Source organism: Setaria viridis, chromosome 3 (assembly GCF_005286985.2).
Source record: "Setaria viridis chromosome 3, Setaria_viridis_v4.0, whole genome shotgun sequence".
Taxonomy (NCBI): domain Eukaryota; kingdom Viridiplantae; phylum Streptophyta; class Magnoliopsida; order Poales; family Poaceae; genus Setaria; species Setaria viridis.
In genome coordinates, this window is record NC_048265.2 from 12,216,884 (window position 1) to 12,242,689 (window position 25,806).

Genomic DNA, 25,806 nt, shown 5'->3' on the forward strand with positions numbered 1-25,806 from the left:
TAACCGGTACTAAAGGGGTATTAAAAAATAAAAAAAACAAATCCGTCGACCGGAGCCCCGGTCGCACCCCGTCGCCAACCGTCCGAGCACCTGAGCCCAGCACTGGAGAGAGAGAGGGGGGGGGAGGGAGGTGGCGTACTTACGTTGATCAGCCACCGCCACCAGTTGCCATCGTCGCTGCTCCTCAGCCCGCCAGTTGCCGCCGTCGCTGCTCCTCAGCCCGCCAATTGCCGCGTGCCGTCGAATCTGAGGGAGAGGCGCCCGTTACTCCAAGATCCACACGTCCTTGCTCTACCACACCCTGCCGATGCTCCGCCACCGCGCCCTCCCGCCGGAGCTCCATCGCTCCTTGCCCCGTTGCCGCTCCTTGCTCTGCCACAACCTGCCAATGCTCCGCCGCCTCGCCGCGTCCTTCCTTTTTGCCTCCGCCGCTCCTTGCCACGTGTAAGAGGTGAGGGGTGAGCGGAAGGGGGAGGAGAGGGGTGGTGACGGGAGGGGCGGCGATGGGATTTGTGTGGGGGAGAGGGAAGGGATTCAGTTTGGGAGAGAGAGGGGATTCGGTGGGGAGAAGAAGGGAGAGAGAGGCGCGGGTGAGAGGATGAGGGGATGAGCGGATAAGTGTGGGGAGGGGGGTGAGCATGTAGTGAGAGAGATAAGGGGGCTGACGCATGAGGGGAGGTTACGATTTAGTACCGGGCGAAGCCTCCACCCGGTACTAAAGGCCCTCAGGCACATTAGTACTGATTGAAGGCTTCAACCGGTACTAATTTGTGACCTTTAGTACCGGATGAAGCCTTCACCCGGTATTAAAGGGGGTCACGAGGGGCTCCTCGGGGACTAGCCGTTAGGCTCGGTACTAATGGTCATATTAGTATGACCATTAGTACCGGGTCAAAACACAATCAGTACTAAGTCTCGGGATGAATGCTGAGTTTTCCAGTAGTGTGTCTTTCTCATATAAGCCTGCCACGTGAAGACCACCCATGGTCCCTCCTACTAGCTTCATGCCATACGCCTCCGAGCCAATATATACCAGCATCACCATGAAAAAACATACATGTGCCGTGAGCTCCCTGGCCTCTTTGACTTTTCCTGCTAGAACAAGGACTCCAACACATCTGTGCCACCAGATCTCAAGCCCCGCACAAGTTCGTTGCTGGCGTGTTTGGGACTACTCCGCTTCAATTTTTTCAGCTCCACTCCTAAACCATCTTGCGAAACACCTCCAGCCCAACAATCCCAACTCTAAAAAAAAGGTGGATCTAGAGGGCAACTCCAAAGTTTTTCATACCTTCTCTTGAAGTTGGGTGGAAATTACCCACTAATGCCACTAGTTACACATACCTCTTCGGCAAAAAAAAAAGATCGGTTCCGCCCCCTCCCCTTCCTCCCGACTCTTTTGTTTCTATGTCGCCCCCTCCCCTCCACCTCGTGAGTCTTTGTGCGCCGCTGCTGCCTTTTCCCCTCCCTCCGGCGGCAAAAAAACCCGGCGGAATGGACGCCGGTAATGATCCAGAACTCCCCAATGATGAAATTCCATTGATTACTCCTCAGTCCGGATCAATTTTGACCCAATCACATGCCGCCAAAGACTCCTCGCTGCCAACACCACCCGTGCTGCTAGCTCCATCGGCCGGAGCCCCTTCCACCCGCCGGCGGCCATGGGGACAGCCATGGCTCGCCCCAAGACCGTGGCCTCAACACAACATCCAATGAGGGGCTTGACTACGATGAGAGGCTCAGCCATGGCAGCCTAGCCATGGGCGGGCGCGACCTGGCCGACAGCAGCCCCTCTCTAGCTAGCCCAGCCGATGGTCTGGATGACCATCTGGTCGGCGGCCTAGCTGGGGTGGCCAGGGCTTGGCTGTGGGTGGCCATGGCCTAGCTGGTGGTGGCTAGGGCCTGGCTAGCCCCGAGCTTGGACCGGACGAAGCTAGTGTCGGCCATGGCTGTGGCAAGAAGTGGCCAGGAAGAGGCCGGGGCCAAGGACAGAGCAAGAAGGCCTCCAAGGCAGCCAAGAAGAATGAAGAAGAGGAGGTATGTAAATTGTCCTTGATATATGTTCATCTATGTTGATAGATTTGCTATGTATATATGAATGTGTTATGAGTGTTGTGATATTTGAACAATTGCTAGTGTTCAAAATAGTTGAAAATATATGTGAATATCATGGTTAGGGAGATATGATGGACTGCATCGATGCATACACTTCGATCGTTTGTAACTTGTTTGCAGAACAAGTGAAGCGTCCCCACATAAGTAGAGACTAAATGTGATCCAAATTATCAGTCCCAGGAGGCTGATAACACATTTATTCAACAGATAGTTCAGAAACCGTACAACTCCCGAAGGAGCGGGCGGGCAAGCCACACCCAAAGCAAGACTAAAGCGATAACAACACAAATCCAAGTTGCAGTCCAGTCGGACTCCGGGCTGCAATCGGAGCTAAGCGTCAGCGGAAGCATCCTGCAAAGGGGCCAACACCACAGGCAGCGTTGGGTGCAGACGCAACCTCCTACTCGAAGCCCTCGGCGACGAAGTCCGGATCCTCCTCTAAAGTAACAACACAAGGGTGAGTACAAAAGTACTCAGCAAGTCCAACCCCATCCACGGAGGGGGATACAACAGAGTATGCACAAGAATACACAAGGAATAGGCTATGGTTTATTTGCAGTAAAGCTAAATTTTAGACACATGCAGGGTTCCATTTCAAAGAAGTTTCATGAAAACATTTTAATAAACAATAAATCAAGTGGGGTTGATCCTACACAAAGGATCCAAGTTTTATCGCTACCGGACTCCCCGTCCGCCGTAGCGCACGGCACATCTGCCGGACACTTCCAAAATTCCACGCACCCACACACGCAGTACAAAACCAGACATCCTCAAAAGCTAGTTGTGTGACCGAGCCGTAACTCGTCCAATGCCGTGGACCCGGCTACCCGGATAGGTTTTAACTCTGCAGAGGTTGTACACTTTTCCCACAAGTAGGGTACCGTATCGCGATCACCTTAGTGTCGGTACGGATCCTAACAAAGCCATTACCCACCTTAGCCAACACTGACTAGTCAACGCAAGAGCGCTCAAGGGGTTAACAACCCATCCACGGGGCCGTAACCGGGACCTAAGTCACCAAGAGCTTAGTCCTTTTCCAAGGCCTCCCGTTGCTCACCAGCACACCTGAAGCCTAGCAGTTTAGCTAGTGGGGTTTATGCTAAGCCGTTGCCCATACAACGGTCGAGTGGTTGTACGATGATGGAATTAGGCAGGATGACACATCAACTCGGTCCTTAGTCATGACAAGATGGATATCTCCCACACTGCTCAACCACTGAGGTACGAGCCTATCAACCCGGCGTTCCACACAAGAAACACCCATCCATCTCATCCGCCACCTCTCTTAACACCCGAAAACCCAACTCCTCAATTAAACATACTCACACATTAATTTTCGAGTAATCAAGTGTAGTCAAGTTGAGTTTGGATAATGAGTTCCTAAGCGTTCTAGCAGTATTTATCATCTAAACAGAGCAACTCATATTTAGAGATAAATATGGGACAATCAAGGAATAGTCATAACAATCAAGGGGTGGCTATCCAACCATGTCTTGCGATAAAACAATATGCATGTTATAAAACAGGCCAATAGGTTGTGTCTAAAAAAACTGGGTATTAAATATGCATCAAAGGGTGAGATTGGACTTGCCGTTCTCAAAACCTTCCGGGAGCTCCTGCTCGCGGTACTGGTCCTCGGGCTCGGGCTCGCGGTCGAACTCCTCCTCACGCTCCTCCTCGGGTACTCCGCGATCTACGGCACACACAAACGAGCACACAATAAATAAAAAGGAAAAAGGGTTTTACCCGATGAGCTCCGAACAGGAAACATGAACGGAAAATAGGTAGGAAGGGTATTTTCGTGGGATTTCGATATGCCTCGGCGGAAATATATAAGAGGAGGCCGTGGTCGAGTTTGGGATTAATCGGAGGAGGTTTGGCGCATGAAATGACGGGTTAAAGGAGTATTAGGGGCTTTAGAACGGGGTTTAGGACTGAACCGCGAGAGTAGGGGCCTATCTGTAATTATTTTTGGAATGGTGGAAGGACTGGTTCGCGAACCAGGGAAATTTGTGGGTTGGGTCGCGAGGAGAGGGATTTACCCCTTCTTCTTCCTGGAGACAATCAGGAGCTTGAGAGGAAGATGGTCGTCGGCGTTCTGGTGGTGGGAGTGGAGGAAGGCAAGGTGCTCGTGGTGAGGGTGTGGAGGTGAAGGCTCGGCTCCCTCCTTTTATAGGCGGCGCGCGGGCGGGCGAGGGCCGAGGTAATGATGGCGGCCGGACTTTTGACCGGTGGCGTGCCGGAGTGGTGGAGCTCGTGGATGGCGTGGCGGCGTGGTCGACGAGGCCACAGGGGCGGCGACCGGTGACCGGCGACACGACGCGACGCACCGAGCCAAGCGCTAAACGCCAAGGCGCGAGCGGGCGCGGTACGGGCGACGTGACGCGGCGCGGGCGCGGCGCGGCACGGGCTCGGCGCGGCGGCGGTGCGACGGCGCGGCGCGGCGGGCGCGGGCGCGGCGCGCGGCGGGGCGGCGCGGCGCGGGGCGGCGGCGCAGCGGCGCGGGCGCGCGCGCGGGCGCGGGCGCGCGGCCCGGCGCGGTGCGGCCCAGCGCGCGTGCGCGCCTCGGCGCGCGTGCCGCGTGGGGAGGGGCGCCCGGCGCCTGGCGCAAGTGGGGGGCTGCCAGGGGAGTAAAAGAAGAGAGAGAAGAAAAGGAAAAAGGGAGGGGAGGAAGAAAGAGAAGGAAAAAGAGAAGGGAAAGAAAGGGGAGGAAAAAGAAAATAAGAAAGGGAAAGAGAGGGAAGAGAGGGGAAAAAGATGGCGGAAATTTCGAGATTCGACTGCGCGTGGTGACGGATTTGACGGGCACGCGGCGAAAAAAAATACGGGGAGTGGAAATTGGAGAATTGACGGGTCGGGGCCAGGACGGCGGGTCCGACGGAAGAGAAAGGATTTGACGGAGCTCGGCGGGCGGAAAAATTTTTGGAGAGTGTTTTTAGCGGGTGATTTAACTGGGTGTATTTTACGGGCGTTACAAACCTACCCCACTTAAATTGAATCTCGTCCTCGAGATTCGGCTGAGTCCTGAACAGATGGGGGAATTCCTTCTTCAACGCATCCTCGCGTTCCCAAGTGGCTTCTTCCTCACCATGCCTACTCCATTGAACTCTGCAAATCCGTACCGCTGAATTCCTTGTCCTCCTGGTGACTGTATCCAGAATCTTGACGGGTACCTCCTGATACCGCAGATCTTTCTGCAAATCTATGGTTTCCACCGGTATTTGCTCTTCTGGTACTCTCAGGCATTTTCTTAGCTGGGATACATGGAACACCGGGTGGATATCCGACATTTCTTCGGGCAACTGGATACGGTAGGCTACCGCTCCAATTCTCTTTAGCACCTTGTATGGTCCGATATACCGAGGGGCCAGCTTCCCTTGCACTTGGAACCTCCGGGTACCTCGGATCGGAGAGACTTTAAGGTACACGAAGTCCCCCTCACTGAAAATCAATTCTCGTCTCCTCTTATCTGAGTAGCTCTTCTGTCTAGACTGTGCTGCTTTCAACTTCTCCCGTATTTCAGCTACTCGCTCTTCTGCTTCTTTAATAAAGGCAGGTCCTACCAGGGTGCGCTCCCCCACTTCTGACCACATCAACGGGGTCCTGCACTTTCTTCCATAGAGAGCCTCAAACGGTGACATGCCTAAGCTGGCTTGGTAACTGTTGTTGTATGAGAACTCTGCATATGGTAGACTCTGCTCCCAATCCTTGCCATAAGTAAGGACACATGCCCTCAACATGTCTTCCATGATTTGATTTACTCTCTCTGTTTGACCATCGGTCTGGGGGTGATAAGCTGAACTAAAGTCCAGTTTGGTGCCCATAGCCTTATGGAGACTCTTCCAGAATCTAGAGGTGAATTGGGTCCCTCTATCCGAAACAATTCTGCTAGGTACACCATGCAACTTCACTATGTTGTCCACATAGAGCCGAGCTAGTTTCTCTCCCCCATATGTGGTCCGTACGGGCAAGTAGTGGGCAACCTTAGTGAGTCGGTCCACTATCACCCAAATGGAGTCATTCCCTTTCTGAGTCCTGGGCAATCCTACTACAAAATCCATGCCAACCTCGTCCCATTTCCAAACTGGAATGGGTAGTGGTTGCAGTAACCCAGCTGGCTTCTGATGTTCAGCCTTAACTCTTTGGCAAATATCGCAGTGAGCGACGAACTGGGCTATGTCCGCTTTCATCCCGTTCCACCAGTACTTTTGTTTTAAGTCCATGTACATCTTGGTGGATCCCGGGTGGATGGAATATGCTGAGTTATGGGCCTCATCCATGATGGTTTGCCGGAATTCACCTACCTTGGGTACACAAATCCTATCCTTGTAAAACAAGGTTCCCTTTTCATCCACTCTGAAATCTGGGGCTTTGTTGTCCCCGGTTTGCCTGCGAATCCTCACCAGGTCCGGGTCTGAGCCTTGGGCCTCTCGGATTCTTTCTTCTAGGGTGGGCTGAACACTTAGCTTGCGGCTGGTACTCTGAGGGATGATATGTACATTTAATCGGGCCATTTCCTCTTGTAAGTGGGGGTCCTTAGGTCTGATCTGCCCATGGGGTTTCCTGCTTAATGCATCCGCTACCACATTGGCCTTACCGGGGTGGTAGTGAATTTCCAGATTATAGTCCTTGACCAATTCTAACCATCTTCTTTGCCTTAGATTCAGATCTGGTTGGGTGAAGATGTATTTTAGGCTCTTGTGGTCAGTGTAAATCTCACACTTATTCTCGATCAAGTAATGTCTCCAGATCTTGAGGGCATGCACTACGGCTGCAAATTCCTAGTCATGGGTGGGGTAATTTTGTTCATGGGGCTTAAGTTGACGGGAGGCGTAAGCCACTACCTTTCCATCCTGCATCAGGACACACCCTAACCCTTGGCGAGAAGCGTCACAATAAATGACGAAGTCCCGCTGGATATCCGGTAGGGTTAACACTGGGGCGGTTGTTAATTTTCTCTTTAGTTCCTGAAAACTCCTCTCACATGCCTCGGTCCAATTGAATTTCTTGTCCTTTCTGAGTAGCTCTGTCATAGGTCGGGCTATCTTGAAAAATCCTTCAATGAACCTCCGATAGTACCCAGCTAAACCAAGAAAACTCCTGATTTCACTAACATTGGTGGGTTGCTGCCAGTTGGAGACGGCTTCCACCTTCTCGGGGTCGACTGCTACTCCTTCTGCAGTCAAGATGTGACCAAGAAATGCCACCTTCTCTAGCCAAAATTCACATTTACTGAATTTAGCATAAAGTCGGTGGGTTCTCAATTTCTCCAGTACCACTCGCAGATGCTGCTCATGTTCTTGGACACTCTTGGAGTAAATAAGTATGTCGTCGATGAAGACCACGACAAACTTGTCTAACTCCTCCATAAACACCTTGTTTATGAGATTCATGAAATAAGCAGGGGCATTGGTCAGTCCAAAGGACATCACTGTGAATTCAAACTGGCCATACCGGGTAACAAAAGCTGTCTTCGGGATATCACTTTCCTTAATCTTGAGCTGGTGGTACCCTGATCTCAAATCTATTTTGGAGAAGTACTTGGCTCCTTTCAACTGGTCAAATAGGTCATCTATTCTGGGAAGGGGGTACTTATTCTTGATGGTGACCTCATTTAGTGCGCGATAATCCACGCACATCCTCATGCTTCCATCTTTCTTCTTGACAAATAGCACTGGGGCTCCCCACGGGGATGAGCTAGGTCTGATAAAGCCACTCTGCTGTAGTTCACCTAACTGTTTCTTCAGCTCTGCTAACTCAGATGCTGCCATTCTATAGGGTCTCTTGGCTATAGGGGAGGTTCCAGGGATAAGGTCGATCACAAACTCTATATCCCTATCCGGGGGCATTCCAGGCAGTTCCTCAGGAAAAACATCCGGGTATTCGCTCACTACCGGAACTCCTTCTATGGCTTTGGCTTCCATGTTAAAAACCATTGGGTCAGGCCCACTTCCCCGGGTGTGGCAGGTTACTTGTACGCCTTCCTGATTAATTAGGCGCACTACCTTATCAGCACATCCTATGTGTCCATCATGTAGGCTTAACCAATCCATTCCAAGGATCACATCTATTCCTTTAGACTTAAGTACTACTAGATCTGCTAGGAACTCTACCCCACTTAAATTGATCCTTACCCGGGAACAACCTAGTCGACACTGGATGTCGGCTCCAGGCGTCCGGGTTATTAGGGGTACCTTTAGTAGTACTGTAGGTATGTGGTACTTATCCACAAAGCTTGATGATATAAATGAATGTGATGCTCCAGAATCGAAGAGTACTGTTGCCAATACTGAGCTGACTAGAAACTCACCGAGTACAACGCCCTGAGCTTCCTGAGCCTCTTGCGCGCTGATGTGGTTGACGCGGGCGCGTCCAAACGACTGCTGGGGCTGCCTCATCTGCTGGCTGTTGTTGTTGTTGTTGTTGTTGCCAGGGTTGTTGCTGCGGACGGGAACACGATTGGCTCCTGACACTGCTGCCCTTGGCCCAGTCACTGCGTTGGAGAAGGCTGATGCGGCTGGCTTGTTGGCGTAGGGGCAGTTGGCAATGAAGTGCCCTGGCTCACGACAGTTGAAGCATGCCCTGCCGTTGTTGGTGACCTGACTGGCGCTGTTCTGTGGGGCCTTGACAGGGTTCTGGCTTCTGAATGGGGCATTGGTCTGATGGGAACCGGAGGCTTGAGACTGGGTCCGGTACTGCATGGGAGCTTGGGACCTAGGCATGGGGTAACCAAAGCTTCTTGGTTTCTGGAACCTGTCCTGCTGGTGGGTCTTGCTGTCCAGGAACCGGCGCTTGTTGTCCCTCCTTTCATCTGCCTTGGCTCTCTCAGTCAGAATGGCCATGTTCATCAGGGTGTTGAAGTCAGGGTAAATCTGAGGGGTGAGCAGGGTCCTTAGTTCTGCGTTCAAGCCCTTCTTGAACATGTCTTGCTTCTTCTCATCCTTGTCTACTTCCTCTGGAGCATAGCGGGCCAACTCCATGAACTGATAGGTGTACTCTTCCACTGACTTGTTGCCCTGGCGCAGTTCACGGAATTCATCCGCCTTGCGCTTCATGGTAGCCGCGGGAATGTGATAGCGGCGGAATTCTGTCACAAACTCATCCCAGGTGATAGTGGAGGCATCCTGGGCGGCCGTGCAGTAGTTCTCCCACCAAGCTAAAGCAGTCCCAGTGAGCTGGTATGCAGCCAGGAGAACTTTGTCCCTGCTCTCACAGCCGAATGGCTCTAGCTTCCTCTTAATGACCCGCAGCCAGTCATCTGCGTCCAGGGGGTTGATGGACCCGCCAAAAGTGGGCGGCTTGGTGCGGAGGAAGTCTGTCAGCTTCTCATTCATACCCTGTCCGCGGGGCCTCTGGCGAGTGATGGCATTGGCCAAGGCTTCCAGCAGAAGGGTCTGGTTGTTCATGACTTGTACCAGATCAATGACCGGTGGGGGCGGTGGCTCCTGTGCTCCCACTTGACTCTCCCCCCTGCCTTCGGGTTGATTCACCTCCTGCTCCTCATGGTGCACTATTGGTGGGGGTCCCTGCCTTTCCTGCTGCCTTTCTGCACTAGGAGTGGCACGTGCTTGACTCGGGGAGGTCCTGGTGGCACGCTTGGGAGGCATCTGCAGATTGAGCGAACTTTCATGAGACTTGGATTTGGATATTAAGGTGGTGTTTAATTAATTATTTCGAATTTTCGAAGAGACAGAATCCACCTCCTGTCGACAAGCACACAGACTAACAAACAACAAGCACAAATGATTTTATTATTTTGCCGGGGCGGTTACAACACTTGGGGTAGGGCCAAAACACGTGCTACACGACCGGTACAACAACACAGCTGGGGGGGTACAAATCTAGACTCGGGACGGCTTCTGGAGTACAACTCTGGACTACGGACCATGACGACTCCACTCCCTTGGGCAACTCTGGGCCGGGCACTCTACTCGTGGGACGAATCTGCACACTGCGCGGAGTGATCTTCTGGCGGAATCAGGAGGGCCAGCACCTCATCTCTCAAGGTCCCACCTGCGGGAGGGAGCTCGTTGGCCACCTCAGAGTCCCTTTCCGAAGGCGGTGGTACTGGTGTGGCATCGGGGCTCTTCCGCTTCCCGGACCCCTGGGCAACAGGGACTCCATCCAAAACTGGGGCCTCGTCGTCCTCCACGATCCGCATCTTCCTCCGTGTGCGGTCTGAGCGGTGGGCTTCCTTCAGGGCCTGCGCATGCCGGTCCTCGGCCTCTTTGAGGGCCTCGATGGCGAGGGCCTCATTGCTTTGGGCGGCCGCGGCTCGGGCCTCAGCTGCTGCCAACCTCACCTGGAGCCTCCTCACCATAATCTCGGCGTCCTCGGCTCTGCGGATCTGCTGCTTCAAATGAGCAGCCTGCTCATCGCAGAGCTCATCCAAAGTGAGGAGGTAGGCAGCCATATGGAGCACGGTGGGGTCATCCTCGCGCTGTCCACGTCCTTCCAAAGTCCTCACCCGGGCCAGCCAAACCGGGCGGTTCTTCTTGACAGGCAGGTAGAATCTCATCGGTGTGCGTCCGATGTGCCGCTCATAGATCTGGCACAGGTAGCGCAGGGCTTTCCGAGCTGCCGCCTGGTAAGTGTCTTTCCGCCGGAAACCAGTGGCAGACACATTCCAAGGCTGAATGTCGGGGAAGCGGCTGCTCCTGCCCACAAAGATGGTCATCTCGCACCGGAGAGTCCCACGGTCCTCATACTCCCTGCTGGAGTACTCCGGGCGCTCGTAAATCCCGAGGCGGTCCATGCAGGCGAACAGCAACCTGGGAAAACCGGGCTCCTCCAGGCAATGGCTGTTGGTCCAACCTTCTTCGGCCATCTGGAAAGAATCGGGGTGTAAATCAGTTTTGCAATTGAGTAGGGGTAGCAAGAAATTTTGCAAATCATTTAATTTGGTCAAAAAGGCTTTTCCGGTCCTAATGGTTACGTCCTACGGCCAACGACAGCTCTGATACCACCTGAAGCGTCCCCACATAAGTAGAGACTAAATGTGATCCAAATTATCAGTCCCAGGAGGCTGATAACACATTTATTCAACAGATAGTTCAGAAACCGTACAACTCCCGAAGGAGCGGGCGGGCAAGCCACACCCAAAGCAAGACTAAAGCGATAACAACACAAATCCAAGTTGCAGTCCAGTCGGACTCCGGGCTGCAATCGGAGCTAAGCGTCAGCGGAAGCATCCTGCAAAGGGGCCAACACCACAGGCAGCGTTGGGTGCAGACGCAACCTCCTACTCGAAGCCCTCGGCGACGAAGTCCGGATCCTCCTCTAAAGTAACAACACAAGGGTGAGTACAAAAGTACTCAGCAAGTCCAACCCCATCCACGGAGGGGGATACAACAGAGTATGCACAAGAATACACAAGGAATAGGCTATGGTTTATTTGCAGTAAAGCTAAATTTTAGACACATGCAGGGTTCCATTTCAAAGAAGTTTCATGAAAACATTTTAATAAACAATAAATCAAGTGGGGTTGATCCTACACAAAGGATCCAAGTTTTATCGCTACCGGACTCCCCGTCCGCCGTAGCGCACGGCACATCTGCCGGACACTTCCAAAATTCCACGCACCCACACACGCAGTACAAAACCAGACATCCTCAAAAGCTAGTTGTGTGACCGAGCCGTAACTCGTCCAATGCCGTGGACCCGGCTACCCGGATAGGTTTTAACTCTGCAGAGGTTGTACACTTTTCCCACAAGTAGGGTACCGTATCGCGATCACCTTAGTGTCGGTACGGATCCTAACAAAGCCATTACCCACCTTAGCCAACACTGACTAGTCAACGCAAGAGCGCTCAAGGGGTTAACAACCCATCCACGAGGCCGTAACCGGGACCTAAGTCACCAAGAGCTTAGTCCTTTTCCAAGGCCTCCCGTTGCTCACCAGCACACCTGAAGCCTAGCAGTTTAGCTAGTGGGGTTTATGCTAAGCCGTTGCCCATACAACGGTCGAGTGGTTGTACGATGATGGAATTAGGCAGGATGACACATCAACTCGGTCCTTAGTCATGACAAGATGGATATCTCCCACACTGCTCAACCACTGAGGTACGAGCCTATCAACCCGGCGTTCCACACAAGAAACACCCATCCATCTCATCCGCCACCTCTCTTAACACCCGAAAACCCAACTCCTCAATTAAACATACTCACACATTAATTTTCGAGTAATCAAGTGTAGTCAAGTTGAGTTTGGATAATGAGTTCCTAAGCGTTCTAGCAGTATTTATCATCTAAACAGAGCAACTCATATTTAGAGATAAATATGGGACAATCAAGGAATAGTCATAACAATCAAGGGGTGGCTATCCAACCATGTCTTGCGATAAAACAATATGCATGTTATAAAACAGGCCAATAGGTTGTGTCTAAAAAAACTGGGTATTAAATATGCATCAAAGGGTGAGATTGGACTTGCCGTTCTCAAAACCTTCCGGGAGCTCCTGCTCGCGGTACTGGTCCTCGGGCTCGGGCTCGCGGTCGAACTCCTCCTCACGCTCCTCCTCGGGTACTCCGCGATCTACGGCACACACAAACGAGCACACAATAAATAAAAAGGAAAAAGGGTTTTACCCGATGAGCTCCGAACAGGAAACATGAACGGAAAATAGGTAGGAAGGGTATTTTCGTGGGATTTCGATATGCCTCGGCGGAAATATATAAGAGGAGGCCGTGGTCGAGTTTGGGATTAATCGGAGGAGGTTTGGCGCATGAAATGACGGGTTAAAGGAGTATTAGGGGCTTTAGAACGGGGTTTAGGACTGAACCGCGAGAGTAGGGGCCTATCTGTAATTATTTTTGGAATGGTGGAAGGACTGGTTCGCGAACCAGGGAAATTTGTGGGTTGGGTCGCGAGGAGAGGGATTTACCCCTTCTTCTTCCTGGAGACAATCAGGAGCTTGAGAGGAAGATGGTCGTCGGCGTTCTGGTGGTGGGAGTGGAGGAAGGCAAGGTGCTCGTGGTGAGGGTGTGGAGGTGAAGGCTCGGCTCCCTCCTTTTATAGGCGGCGCGCAGGCGGGCGAGGGCCGAGGTAATGATGGCGGCCGGACTTTTGACCGGTGGCGTGCCGGAGTGGTGGAGCTCGTGGATGGCGTGGCGGCGTGGTCGACGAGGCCACAGGGGCGGCGACCGGTGACCGGCGACACGACGCGACGCACCGAGCCAAGCGCTAAACGCCAAGGCGCGAGCGGGCGCGGTACTCATTACTAACTTTTTTTTTACTACATGATATCCCAAGATGCGGTGGCTTAGGAGAAAACCTCTGCAAAATGTGGATGATTTGACAGTTATGTTTGGTGATATCATTAATGATGAAACAAATCATTGGAACCCTATGAGTTCCAACCCTATCATACCCCAAAATCATGATACTCCTATTGATGTAGACAATGATGATGGTGAGAACCTTGATGGTGGTGGGGATAATATTCATGTGTCCCCAATAGAAGAAGACAATGGAGGTGCTGCTGGGAATGATATTGAGGAGGTGTCCCCATCCATTGGTAATGGAAAAAGAAGATTGAGGGTTGTCATAGACAAAGGAAAGATAGCAAAAACAGGAACAACACTTGTGATTCAGGAAAAAGTGAGTGAGATAGCTGAACAAGCCAAGGCTTTCACATCAAGGAAGCTTGGTGAAGTTACTGTTGAACAAGTAATGGACCTTGTTTTGGACCGTGAAGTGGGGTACGGTACCGATGAGCATTTCATTGAGATCAAAGGGATATGTTTATGACCCTTCCAACTAAGGACATTAGGTTTGGTTGGCTTACGAGGAAGTTCAACGCCAAATACGGGAATTCAAGACCATCATTTGTGTTGTCGAACGTCCTTTTCATGTCTTGTTTTTTATGTCATTTGAACTTTATCACTATTTGATTATTTGGATGCCATTTTCATGTTATCTTATTAATGTCATTTGAACTTTATCATCATTGAACCTTTTGTATTAATGTCAACCATGGTGTACTTCATGATTGATATATTCTCCTCTCATTTTTTAATGTGATATCTATGTCCTGTCAGTTTGGGAGTCAAAATATATTCATGTCATTTTGTTTCATGTTAAATTGCAGGTGTCTGAGAGAGAGTGATAGTAGTGAGCAGTTTTGGAGTTTAGTTCTTAATGGTGCTCAAGTAGCTCAAATTTACGTTGATTTTTATCTAGATAAAAACCCACCAAGGATATCAAACCTTAGTGGCATGGGATGGTTGATGGAGATAATAAGGAATGCGGGTGAATGCCATAGACAACTTCGTATGAATGTGGACCTTCATGATTTATTGGTGGGAAGGTATGGGCTTCAACCTTCCATGCATATGAATACATATGAGATGTTGGCGATTTTATTATACACTTTGGGTGGAAATGAGTCTAATAGGAGAGCTCAAAATAGATTCAACCACTCCGGTGAAACTATAAGTAGGAAATTTGATGAGGTCTTATTATGTTTGATGGCTATGGCAAAAGATTTCATTAGATAAAAAATCCAAACTTCCCTACTGTCCATAAAAGGATAAGAGATGATAGACGTGCATATCCATACTTCAAAGATTGCATAGGTGCTCTTGATGGTACTCATATCCGTGTAACTCTGACACCCGATGACATGGTAAGATATATTGGGAAAACTGGAATGGCAACCTAAAATGTTCTACCTATTTGTGATTTCGACATACGTTTCACTTATGTATCCACGGGTCAGCCTGAAGCTATGCATGGCACAAGTGTGCTGTACAATGCAATTAGAGTGGATGAAGAATTCTTCCCACATCATCCACAAGGTAACATCGCCTTTATATGATTTATGTTTTACTTGTCCCAATGTTAAACAAATAATAACTTGCATTATCTTCTCATTTTGCAAGCAAATACTATGTCGTTGATGCGGGTTATCCTAATTGCCTTGGGTATCTAGCTCCTTACAAGGGTGAAAGGTATCATTTACCTGAATGACATAGGGGTATGGAACCAAATACTCCCGCGGAAAGGTTCAATCGTGTTCACTCATCTATTCGCAATGTTATTGAGCGTTCATTTGGACTATTAAAAATGAAGTGGCAAATTCTCTACAAGATGCCACCGTACCCTATGTACAAGCAAAAGATGATTGTTGTGGCTACTATGATCCTTCACAATTATCTGTAAACATGGAGGTGAAGACTTTGACTTTGATCGATTTGATCGTGATTCTAATCACATTCCTACCCAGAAAGGTATAACAAATATGTAGTTTCTCCCTTGGCGTCCAACAGGTCTATTTCCAATGCCAACACTCCAACTATGGATGTATTTTGTGATGAGTTGGTCACTGTCCTTTCTCTTGCTTGGAACTAGTTAATGTTGGTGTGGTTGATTTTGTAATATTATTTGGTGCCACCTATATATTAATTTTTTATTGGAACAATGCTATCTATATTCTCCAATATGAAAATTTTCCATGGGTAAAAATAAGATGAAGCATAGTAGAAATGTGTACAGTAACGCCTCAGGTACTGTAGCAGTGTGGGTACTGTATCACCACGCGGTACTGTAGTTTGCAGGAAAAAAACCATACAAGGGCAAGAGTGATTATTCCCACTAGTTTCTACAATTCCTGAAGCTAGATTTGCATCCGGTAGCCAACTTTGATGAAGTGGAATTAAAAAAGATGAAGTTAGTAGGATGGAGCAGTTTTTTTAGCGGAGCCGTCCAAACAGGCGCCTGGACTCCCGCCACGCCTCTATCTCGGACTCCTGTGTACCATGCAGCCAGGCAGGCAATTGTGTTCTATGGGCCATATATAGCAACACACCACGTACGCCAGCGCCTTGTACCATCCAGTGCACGTCTCCCGCACGGCACACGACACTCGGTACCCTCTGTCGAATCACGAGCACTCCTAGAGGTAGACCTAGGACTTCTTTTCCACGATCCCGATAATGCCATACAGCTGGAACCCTAGCTGTCGATGACGCTCCATCGACCTGCCGTAACCGTACGTCCTGACCACAACCATCCTCCACATTGCACCGTATCCGCACCGCACCGACCGCACGTTGCACGACGCTTTGTACATGTATAACACTCGAGCTTCCACGTGATCTTTCCGTATAGCCTCTAGATCCAATCTAACTCTAGCTCTTAGGCTAGTCCTATGCAAGATTTCATTGCACTTTCCAAGGATGCCACATCATCCTATGAGGTGTATTTTCATGAATGAAACAGGAAGTCCCAGTGCACAGTTTCATTTCACGATTTCATAGGATGCCCATGACATTTAATTGTGAGGCATGTGATTGGATATAGTTAGATGAAATAAAACTCTATAGCCCCCAATGCAAGTTTCAATAGGTTTCATAGTCTTGGAAACAGTGTATACACAGTTTCATCCTGATGAAACTCCTTCCCTCTCTCACTTCATAACTACCATGCCATGTCATCACATATGCTGATGTGTCACCGTATTTAATGTGCATGAAACCTCTATGAAACTCCCACTGGGATTAGCCTTAATACCAATTGTTAGAAAATTAGCCCTCACGGTGAGGACCTGCTCGCTAATCTCTACCAGCGGAAGCGTCAATTGGATCTACCCAGACGAGCTTGCACGATCACATACGATCATATGATCGGCAACTCTCCTGCCTGGTTCGTTTCAAAAAAAACATACTATAACGAAGACACGATCTTTGTTGACGAGGTTCAGCCGAAGCATACATCCCGGGGCGTGACTACGGACGCTCCTCCCCAATATTGCAACACCGGTCGCTCCGGGATCCCGGCATTATGCCGCCACCCCCTGCGAGCCTGTCGCTATGTCGTCATGGTTAGAACAGTAGCCCCCTCTCATATTTATGATGAGGCTCCAGATACAAAGTATGACACGAACTCTACCCTATATTGTTAAATACAACTCAAGTTCCATCGTAATCTGACTCATAGGAATATTCTACGTAATATCTAACAATATATACTGACAGAAGGTCATAATGTTCGTAGAATTTTAAAAGAGAGGGTATTTTCGTTCGAGCTGCTTTGCAAGGTTGGATTAGAAGACCGCCTTGAAGGAGGTGGATGTAACCATAGACTTTCGTACACACATTTTCCAGCATTCAAAATCAATTTGATGCCACCTACAGAGGCGCGCTGTTGGCTCTACCTCCTCTTTTTTCTTTTTTTTTGGTGGAGCTGACAGTTTTGTTAGCAATCAAACTCCACCCACCTGATTAAGCGATCATCATTAACGATCACTTCGTCTCGCACGTACATGTGGGCCCCACGTCTCCACTCCATACGGCGGGGGCGGTGAGCGAGACGAGAGCGACTCGACAGGTGCCAACGAGACAGAACGAGCTACTCCTCTCCTAAAACTCCAGAAATTAAAAAAAAACGAAAAAGAAAAAGTCTCCCTGGCCCCTCGCCCTCGGCCGTGCCGAGCCGGCATCCCCCGTCCCCCTGCACCGATCGCGACGACCCGAGCCTGAAAAGGGTGACCGCCGCCGCGGCGAGCCGGCAAAGGAGCCCCCCATGGGCGATAACAAGTCTCCGCTGAGCCTGAACCCGATGGGCGGCCGCGACCGGGACCGTGAGCTCCTCATCCCGGTCTCCGGCGGCGGCTCGGCACCCGGCGACGGGGCGGAGAACGGCGACAGGGCCTCCTCCTCCTCCGCCTCCGCGGCGCTCTCCTCCTCCGGACGAGAGGTCAGTCGCGCCCCCCCCCCCCCCCCCCCCCCCCCCCCCCCCGCCCCCCCCTCCCCTGCCTCCTTCCCCACTCGATTCCGTAGTTTTTTTTTGCCCCTTTTATTCTACTGCTGTTCGGCTAATTTGATGAGTCTAGTGTACGATTCGTGCTGTTCTCGTCGTTTCACCTCGCTACCTCTTGTAGGCTCTGGTTAACTGCATGAACCAAGTAGCAAGCAGTAGAAGTTTATGTGCTAGGAAATGCTCCAATGCCGCATTTGGAACTTGCGTGAATGAAAGTTTATGTACTAGATAGTGCTTGGCCTCTTGGCCTTGATGCACCTTATTTGATCCGCTTAAAATGGAAAGCTGAGAAGTTTTTGATTCAGCTGCTTTTCTGCGATGATACATGCCTTGATATTGCCACTTGAACAGAATGATATTTAACATATTTGTTGGATTTGAAATTGTATGAAATCCCTAAGCTGCTGGAGCCCTTAGGATGCTGTGTTGCAATTTGACATAAAAATAACCCCACTTTACAAAAACTAAGGCAATGCTTTTTTGTTCCTACTCTTGCTTGTCCTAGCTGATACTCGCCTTGCAGAAACTGAGAAAGCATGTTCTCCAGACTAGGCATCTCTCTTTGTTCAAGCTAGAACAGCTCGTGTTGATTTTTCCATCTCCTTTGTTTTCCCCTGAAATGCAGGCATTCCATAAGGTTGTCCGCAGTTGGGCTTCAAAGAAGTTCATGACTGGATGGTAAGTCTATAGTAAAATTAATCTTCGCTTGCCTCTTGATTACTGTCTAGTGTTTAGCCATGAAACAGTAAAAGTGCACTTCGTAGCAGTTAACGCTAGGTTCCATTTCCATTATTTTGTTTGTTTTATCATGTATAGCCTGGTTGTTGTGGATATGTATTGTAGCATGACTTAGCAGCCACTTCAAAAGTCAAGTTTGTGGTTGCAATGCTATATGGATGTCAGGCCAACATCCATTACCCTTTACACAGCTGGAAATCATTTAGGCAGGTGATGCAATATCACCAATCAATGCATATAATTAGCAGTTACTACGGACTGCAGGATGTTTCTTTCTTTGATTCTGGGTTTTGTTTCTTTCATAAAAAAAGATTGCCTTGTTGAAATCCTGAGAAAATCAGGATGTTTGTGTTTGGCATGAAGGATTTACATCTTGCCATTTGACTGATAGCTCCTTTGTGATAACTCAACATTCAAAATATGGGAACTTGAATTTACATTTTAAAAGAAATATGGCATAGCTTTCCAACGCTAGGATTGCATTAATCCTAATAACATGGAATTTTCTTAGTCCATTGCGTTTTAAGATAATTTCACACATTTATGTTCCGTCCTCTAGTATAGCCGTTCAAAATAATACTTATGTTTCTTTCTCTTGATTCCTTAAGTGTCACTCTGGGACATACATGGACCCTGATTGGCAATGGATTTGGCTTAACACACATCATTTTTATGCAATTTGCAATGATGTTACATGAATTTGTCTTTCCATATGCCTGCCATTGTGCCACATATACTAAGACGTTTTTCTTTTGTCATCATTTTATTTGCCGGGAATCTCCAGTGTAATTCTCTTTCCCATCGCAATTACATTCTACATCACCTGGTGGTTCATTCATTTTGTTGATGGATTCTTCTCTCCAATCTATGCTCAACTGGGAATCAACATATTCGGTAAGTGAACTAACTGTTTTTGTGTTAAAATATCAGATTTTGGACTATTGGTATTATGTAATGCTTTCGTTTCATTCAGAAGGGTCACTTTCATTCTGTTTAGTTTGGTTGGTATTAAGTCAGCTACAATGTTATGTTCTAGCCATTGCTCTTTTATATGGCATACTAATCTGGATGTGTTCATCATTGTACCTAAAAATTCTAGTGCTGTCTTGTTCTAAGTTTCACAATACGCCATGTGATTAGACTATCAGTTCTTCAAGAAATCTGGGGAACCTGGCATGCAAGCCGTGTAGGCAAAATTAGTGTTATATATGGTACCTTGTCATCAATGAGAAGAATTCTTGTTGCTTATCCAGCATTCCAGCCTGATTTTCCACTTTCCATTCTGATGATTCCACAGGTCTTGGCTTCATCACATCTGTTACTTTCATATTCTTGATTGGAGTGTTTATGTCATCTTGGGTTGGGGCATCTGTCCTTAGCCTTGGCGAGTGGATTATTAAGCGCATGCCTCTTGTCCGTCATATCTACAATGCATCCAAGCAAATAAGTGCTGCAATATCACCAGGTAAACTTATTGTCATAGTGGTCAATCAGATTAACTTAAGCGCTGAAAAAACTCTGGTTGCTTTGTACAGATCAGAACAAACAAGCATTCAAGGAAGTGGTCATCATAAGGCATCCCCGTGTAGGAGAGTATGCATTTGGTTTCATTACATCTTCAGTCTCGCTCCAGGTCTGCAAGAGTCTTTAATATTACTCTCAAACGAGATTGCCTTACATTTCTATGTTTTTTATGCATATGCTACAGTTGCTACATAGTAATTGTAGGTTCGTAGCCAAGTTTACATTCTTGCAAGGTTGAAACTCAGATGTTCCTGTAGTTTCAGGGCAAGAAGAATTGTAATGATGACGTGTTCTTTCTGTTTTTTGCTGCCCTCTTATTTTATTTTCTGATGTGATGTATTAGGAAATCAATCTCATTACTTTGTTGCCGCAGAGTTATTCTGGTCAAGAAGATCTTTACTGCGTCTATGTCCCTACCAACCATCTTTATATTGGTGATATCTTCATGGTGAATTCAAAGGATGTCATAAGGCCAAATCTTTCTGTGCGTGAAGGCATAGGTAATTCATCTCTCCCGTGTGACTGTGCCTGCCATTTGATATTTTGCTTAAATAAACGGAGGTGGATACTGGAGAGTTACTTATGCCAAAAGACATTTCACATGAAAAGAGCACATATTTTTTTTGCAGAGATTGTTGTATCTGGTGGTATGTCAATGCCGCAAATTCTGTCAACCCTTGACCCGCAAGTGATCCTTGGGGACAGAACCGGACCAAGCAGAAGCTGAAGCTGATATGAGCTCTTTGTGTGCCCTTTTTCCTGGGCACTAGTAACATTTTCATACGAGTACAGCAAACTAGATTCTGAGCACAAGTATCTGTATATTAAGTAGATGTAGGTGACTCACATGGTTTGATTGTTGGCTGGAGTTTGTACTGCACCCTATGCAAGAAAGACGCATCACAGCTGTGATATCCAACTGTTGTAACATCCTTACCCTCCCCGTGGTCCTTAATTCTGCTGAAGAGCTGCGTTGCTTTCATTTTGTCGACGTTGAATTGGGAGTTCTCGACTTGTGGAGTTGCATCCTTCTCTTTTTATGTCTGTGCAAGTGAAACTGACTTATTTGTGCATCGTGCGAGCAATAGTCCCCCATCACTTTCTAGGTGAAATTTCGGTGTTCTGTTTTGCTGTGTTCGAGTATGTGTGGCTGATTTCCTCAGGTGGCAACAACCTTACGGTTCCTTCAGCATCCTGCATCCATCGTTTTAAGCGTGGTTCTTATACTCTCGGTTTCGTACTTCCGTTAAAATCTCCGGACTTCTGACTAGCAGGAGAGGCTGTTGTGACTCGTGAGCTCGTTGCGTTTAGGCTTGGCCGCTTATACCCCAGGTTGTGACTTTTCGGGCCTGAGTTTCTCTCCATGGGCCTATACATTTAGGCCTTGCCCAAATAGATCCACCCTTTTTCTCGCGTGACTAGTTGGGTTGGGCCTACTCGAGTGCGATGATCGACGCTGACCTATATCGAACGGCTGGGATTCGCTAGTCCAGAGAATCCGCGAACGAGAAGACCCGCCGCCTTGTAGAAAACCCTAGTGCCCAAGAGGCTTCTATATAAGCACGCGCCGGAGAGCGCTTTCTCTCACGCCGCCATCTCCCAGAGGAAGCTTTCTCCCCTATTCCATCGTCCGCTCGTACGCCGCCTCGCTGGCTCGCTCATCCGCAGATTTTGGATCACCCTTTCGTTTTTGGTTTTGTGGGGATGTTCAAGTTTTATCCGCCCTTTTCTTTTCGTTTGGTTTTTTCCCCTCTCCGGTGGGTGATTTGGTTTGCCTGTTGGGTTGAGGACAGTGAAGATCGTATCTATTGGTCTCGTTCGTCGTAACCGGCATCTGTTTGCCTTGCCGACCATCCTGATATATCACCACCCATATTCCGAGTCCTCACCTCAGCCACAGTCACCAGTCCCATCGTGTGTTTATTTTGTTGCTTCGCGCGTCTATTATAAGATCTGTTATGTTTTGTGGCCGATGATTAGATCAAAAAAATAGACAAGCATATGTCTGAATCTTTCTGTGTGGAAAAGCCTAATCTTCTCTATGAGGTCAACTGTATCTTTGGTTTTTTCTGTCTTTATTTTTTTATTATCTTGGATCTAGACTTGGATCTTGGATTTTGACTCCATTGGGGCCTAGGATGAACCATTTGGATGTTCTATTTATATGATTTTGATGATTACAAAACCATTACTGCCTTCCTTCTGAGGCCTCTTCGGATTATTTTTTTTGTTCTTTGTATTTGTTTTTGGTATTTTCTGAGATCGATATATGGTGCTTTGGTAAGGTCGGGTGATGAGTACCAGTGCATAGTTCAGATGATATAACCCTCGTGGTTGTGATTACTTTGAACAAATAGTCTTTCGCTCCTAACTGACGACCTTATCAATTCCCAATCTCTTTGACTGTTGTCCCGTGTTCTTCCAATTCCAATAATTTTGTTGTCTTAGTTGCTAACTGTGATGTTATATTGTGACATTTAAATTGTTATGAACGTTTTCCAGACGATGTTTGTATCTTCAAATGGAGACTTAACCATTTTCTGCAATTCTTGCATAACAATGTAGTACTTCGCAATCTAAACCTTATTTCCGACGTGATTTTAGCTTTGTTTAATATATGATGGTTCTGCGACTACGCCACTCAGATCTTAAATGTAGACGTTCCAAGGTTTGTTAGCTGGCAAGCGACGTCGGTCTGAAACTCTGAACGAACAGGTTCTCTGGAATCAGCTGGAACTCGAATGAGAATGGCACCATTTTATGCGCGCAGGGCATTGCCGGCGGCGCCGGGCAAGATGAGGCGCCTTCGGACGAGGCCGGGGCGCGTGTAGGCGGCCGCGGCCGGCGAAGACGGCATGGGGAGGTTGCGGCGGCTGGTTTGGAGCTTCGGTCAGTTCAGGTAGGGAGCAGATCTTGTCGCCATGGTCTCGGACGAGGCCGCCGCCGCACGCGGGAGGGGCGCGGCCACGGCCGCGGGTGAGCCGCTATGCATCCGATCCCATCCGACGGCATCCATGGCGGCCATCTCCTTCAGGTCACCGGCGCCGTCCGGGTCGGCGCAGGCCGCCGCGCCGCTGGAGGTGCTCCCGGGCCTCGCGGCGGTCGCGGGCGGAGAGGGGACGCGGCTATCTGAACCGTGGCGTGAGCACAGGTCATCGCATCGTGCCCGCTAGCGCGCATGTGGGCATGGAGCTGGGGATGCGGCCACCAGCGCGCGGAGGCAGGACAGGCGGAGAAGAGGCAGTGCGCGGTCGCCGGAACAGGTGGGGCGGGGCCTCCGGTGCATGCGGGCCACAACAGGGGTGGCCACAGCAGGACTGTAAACACGTAGGCTCCACAATAATTTTGAAAATTGTGCTACAGTAGTACCGTTAAATAGGTAATCTATAGTGCTGGCTCTATCCTACGTGAATATCCGTTGCAGAGGGTAGTATAACCATTGTGGGTGTAGGTTTCCTTCGATGTGCGTGCACTCTCCTTACCTCCTCTCTCGACGGTGAATCGACCCTACGGGGATTGATCTAGAAGTTGAAGAAATGGAGTCCTATATATGTGCTTGTCAATGTAGTTTGATCAGGGACTTGTTCGTAAGATCTCTGGTGAACACGGCATTTCAGTCTTAATAAAATTCAGCACCTCTTTCTTAAAAAACAATGAGTGGGTTAATTTGTAGTTTTGGTTGAAATGACATTTGCAGGAAAGGGTGTGCCACCCGCCCCTAGTTTTCGCAGCTACAAACAGCTGGTTGCATAAGCGGGTAAAAGCTCTGCCCCTATAATTCCGTTTCTAGGGGTGGGTGATGCCATCACCTGCCCCCTGGTAATAGTATCTTCGGGGGCGGGTGAAGCCATCACCCATCTCTAAAAATGTTTCCACCAAAACTTTGTACCATTTTTGCGCCAAATTTTTAAAATGTAGTTCTTAATCAACCCATTCAAATCCAACACTCATAGAACACAGTGTATGCAATAAAGTTATAACTAGGTCCCACATCAATAAAAAAAGAGTAGAGGTATATCCATGCCACAATATAATATAACCAGTTCTGATAATAGTGCAAGTTCGTACACCAATATGTAAAGGTCCTATAGAGAACAAGTTCAAATCCGTAAAAAAAAGGGCAGGGGTACCCATGCATGTTACATATTTCATACTAATCCGACTTGCTTCCTTAGCTATGGAACATAGTTAAGATCTCCAATTGTCGAGCCTAGAATTTCATCAAAGTAAGTTATAGTACGTATGAGTGCACTCTCCTTCACTTCATATGGACGGTTACATACACTACTATAAATGTCAAACAATGGGGACGTCAACTTATGTGGCCTATAGAAAGTGAGATGAGTCTGGAACTTCCAATCTCTCGTGAATATCGGGTTTCCACCCATGTAAGTCAAATCAAACACATCCAAGACTTGATCCAAAATCGCATTTAGCTAATATTATAATGAAAGTTAAAAGATGTAACATAACTAAAGTTAAGAATGATAAAAGAATCTTCCATACCATGTCATGTTGATTAAGCTGACAAAGCCTCTCAGTAGTCAAAATCATATTGCCTTCTCCCTCCTCGAGCTGCATTATTCGAAAATATGACAAGTTTGGCACAAAGTACCCATGATCCTTAAGCTGCTCTAGGTAGGCCTCCACGATGGTCCTCTCAAAAGTTACCCTATTTAGTGCTATTTGACGTCATGCGGCAATCGAAACCATCGGGATGGCCTCTCCTGGTAGTTGAAAAGATATATGTACTCTTTTAAAATGAGCAGAAGTACCACCAATAGCTTCGACAACATCTTTGAGCCATCTAATAGGGTTGAGAAGCTACATTGTATGTAAGTAAATTTAGAATTTATTCATGTGTAGTCCTCTTCTTCGATCGCCTGTTGGCAAGTCAATGGCGCCATTAGGGAAGTGAAGTACTCGACGACTAGCAGAAGGGTCCTCGAATATGTACTGTCCCCTGCCACCTCCACGACCGCCACCACCACTTCCACTTGCCATAGTTAGCCAAAACTATCCAAATAAAATTGTACTAAGATAGATTATTCCACAAACATCAACTTCAATGATAATTTAGACAAGATGGATTTTCCACAAAAATCAACTTCAATGATTGTCCAAAATAATGGAAGAAATTTACAATTATTGGTTTACAAAATAATGGAAAAAAATTACCTGACGGCAGGTAGGCGGCGGCCCGGTGGCGAGGCGGCGGCCCGGTGGCGAGGCGGCGGGGAGGAGGCGATGCTCGGGGAGGAGGCTGCCTGGGCCCGGCGGGGAGGAGGAGGCGGCCCAACGGGGAGGCGGCGACGCTTGGGGAGGAGGCTGCTTGGCCCCGCGGCGGTGGAGAGGAGGGGAGGAGGCGCGCCCCGTGCTGCGCGGCCCCGTGGTGGAGAGGCAGCGTGAGGAGGCGCCGCGACGGGAAAGGCGACGCTGCGGCTCTGCGGTGGAAGCAGCGCGGGGAGGTGCAGCGGCAGCGGAGCCCACGGGGGAGGGGAGCGGCGCCGGTGCGGGGGAGGAAGGGAGGAAATTTTAGCTGCATGTCGACGTCTCGCGAGCTTCTTCAAAAATTTGGCTAACTCCCCGCGGGTGTTACCATATGTAGGGTGTCATTAGTAGGGCCGGTGACGCCATCACCCGCCCGTGGAAATCATTTCCAGGGGCGG

General features: G+C 48.8%; 1 protein-coding gene and 3 non-coding genes across 4 annotated transcripts; all 4 read left to right on the forward strand.

The window, feature by feature from the left end:
- Positions 1 to 17,501: 17,501 nt before the first annotated feature.
- Positions 17,502 to 21,119, forward strand: LOC117848882 (protein LIKE COV 1). The gene is made up of 7 exons (XM_034730462.2): positions 17,502 to 17,812; positions 18,501 to 18,553; positions 19,398 to 19,507; positions 19,911 to 20,078; positions 20,149 to 20,246; positions 20,511 to 20,637; positions 20,767 to 21,119. Exons 1-7 carry the CDS (start codon positions 17,639 to 17,641, stop codon positions 20,862 to 20,864), a joined length of 828 nt encoding a protein of 275 aa, XP_034586353.1. The 5' UTR covers positions 17,502 to 17,638; the 3' UTR covers positions 20,865 to 21,119.
- An 805-nt stretch (positions 21,120 to 21,924) lies between these two features.
- On the forward strand, positions 21,925 to 22,022 carry LOC117851078 (small nucleolar RNA Z43). Its single transcript, XR_004639444.1, has one exon. It is a non-coding gene; the product is annotated as a small nucleolar RNA Z43 (small nucleolar RNA).
- A 245-nt stretch (positions 22,023 to 22,267) lies between these two features.
- LOC117851081 (small nucleolar RNA U83) lies at positions 22,268 to 22,347 on the forward strand. The gene has a single exon (XR_004639447.1). It is a non-coding gene; the product is annotated as a small nucleolar RNA U83 (small nucleolar RNA).
- Positions 22,348 to 22,418: 71 nt separating this feature from the next.
- On the forward strand, positions 22,419 to 22,520 carry LOC117851116 (small nucleolar RNA snR60/Z15/Z230/Z193/J17). Its single transcript, XR_004639478.1, has one exon. It is a non-coding gene; the product is annotated as a small nucleolar RNA snR60/Z15/Z230/Z193/J17 (small nucleolar RNA).
- The last annotated feature ends 3,286 nt before the right edge of the window (positions 22,521 to 25,806 follow it).